General features: G+C 46.1%; 1 protein-coding gene across 1 annotated transcript; it reads left to right on the top strand.

The window, feature by feature from the left end:
* Positions 1-587: 587 nt before the first annotated feature.
* LOC123287683 (putative olfactory receptor 2B8) lies at positions 588-1,520 on the top strand. The gene has a single exon (XM_070516781.1). The coding sequence runs from the start codon at positions 588-590 to the stop codon at positions 1,518-1,520; it is 933 nt and encodes a 310-aa protein (XP_070372882.1).
* Positions 1,521-2,052: the final 532 nt, after the last annotated feature.

The raw sequence follows: 2,052 nt of genomic DNA, 5'->3' as shown, positions 1-2,052 counted from the left end.
TTAATCCTGCCTCTGCTTTTTTTTTTTTTCTTTTGAGGGAGATTAGCCCTGAGTTAACATCTACTGCCAATCCTCCTCTTTTTGCTGAGGAAGACTGGCCCTGAGCTCACATCCGTGCCCAACTTCCTCTACTTTATATGTGGGACTCCTGTCACAGCATGGCTTGCCAAGTGGTGCCATGTCGGCACCCGGATCCAAACCGGCAAACCCCAGGCTGCCGAAGCTGAATTTGCACTCTTAACCGCTGAGCCAGCCCCTCTGCCATTCATTAGATGAGTCACTCTGGGAAAATTACTGAAACTCTTTAAGACTCAGTTCCTTCTTCTATTCAGTGGAGATCATGATAATGCCAAGCTCATAGAGTTGTTGTGAGAAAATGCATAGGAAGTTTAGGCCAGTGCCTGAAGCAAAGAAGGTACTCATATACAGTACCTATTTATCACTCCCTTTCTTGCCAACCAGGAAGTGTTGTGAAAATGCTTCAAGCTCCCAACCAAACTCTATTTACCCACTCTAGGAGAAAAGAGGTGGATTAAACATGGAAAATAAAAGCATAGAGTCCTCTTAATTCCAACTGGCAGAGTGCAATGGAAAGAGCTAATGACAGCACCTTCTCTGGATTCATTCTCCTGGGCTTCTCCAACAGACCTCAGCTGGAAACGGCTCTCTTTGTGGCCATCCTGATCATCTACTTTTTGAGCTTTCTAGGTAATGGCACAATTATCCTTTTGTCAGTTTTGGATCCTCGCCTCCATACCCCTATGTATTTCTTCCTCTCCAACCTCTCTTTCATGGATCTTTGTTTGACTACTTGCACTGTCCCTCAGACACTGGCCAACTTTAAGGGGAAGGACAAGACCATCACTTATGGTGGCTGTTTGACCCAGCTCTTCATTGCCTTGGGACTCGGGGGAGTGGAGTGTGTCCTCCTGTCTGTCATGGCCTATGACCGCTATGCGGCTGTGTGCCGCCCACTCCACTACATGGTGATCATGCATCCCCAGCTTTGCTTGCAGCTTGTTGTGACTGCTTGGCTTACAGGGTTTGGCAATTCTGTAGTACAGACGGCATTGACCATGACTCTTCCCCTCTGTGGTAAAAACCGAGTAGACCACTTCTTCTGTGAAGTTCCAGTGATGCTAAAACTGGCCTGCACCAACACCTCCATCAATGAGGCTGAACTCTTTGCTGTCAGTGTCTTCTTCTTGGTGGTGCCCCTGTCATTAATCTTAGTATCCTATGGTCACATTCCCCGTGCAGTCCTGAAGATAAAATCAGCCCATGGAAGGTGGAAGGCTTTTGGAACCTGTGGCTCTCACCTAATGGTAGTGATCATTTTCTTTGGCACACTCATCTCCATGTACCTCCAGCCTCCCTCCAGTTATTCGCAGGATGTGAACAAAAGCATTGCCCTCTTCTATACTCTGGTGACTCCCCTGCTGAATCCCCTGATTTACACTTTGAGGAACAAGGACGTCAAAGGGGCGCTAAGGAGACTAGTGAGGAGAACCAGAGACTAGAGAGAGAGCTAATGCGGGGCATGCAGGCCCAAGCACTTGTGCACTGGAAGACTTCTGAGTGACTAAAATCTAGTCATATCTTAATTCAACAAATTCTTGCAAAGCACCTGCTGTGTACAAGATGCTATTCTAGGTATCTGGGATATATCAGTGATGGAAACAGAGATCCCTGGCCCCATGGAGCCAACCATCCAGTGAGGAGCAAATAAGTTATATAAGATAGCTAAAAGCAAACTGTGGTCTTCTGTGTATTGGAATACTATACAATAATGAGAGTAAACAAATTTTAAGTACATACAACATGAGTGATTTTCATAAACACAATGTTGAGTGAAAGAAGCCAGACACAAAATAGTTCATACTGTATGATTCCGTTTACATAAGATACAAAACCAGACAAAATGAATCTGTGATGCTGGAAGTCAGAATACTGGTTCCTTGGGGCCGGCCCAGCGGCATAGTGGTTAAGTTCGTGTGCTCTGCCTGGGCAGCCCGGCGGATTCACAGGTTTAGATCCCAGATACACCACTTG

This window comes from Equus asinus, chromosome 8, assembly GCF_041296235.1.
Source record: "Equus asinus isolate D_3611 breed Donkey chromosome 8, EquAss-T2T_v2, whole genome shotgun sequence".
Taxonomy (NCBI): domain Eukaryota; kingdom Metazoa; phylum Chordata; class Mammalia; order Perissodactyla; family Equidae; genus Equus; species Equus asinus.
The sequence above is the reverse complement of the archived record's forward strand: the minus strand, read 5'-3'. Positions and strand labels throughout refer to the sequence as shown.

Excerpts from the sequence above, each read along its gene's own strand:
- LOC123287683 (XM_070516781.1), top strand. The coding sequence starts at position 588 with ATGGAAAGAGCTAATGACAGCACCTTCTCTGGATTCATTCTCCTGGGC.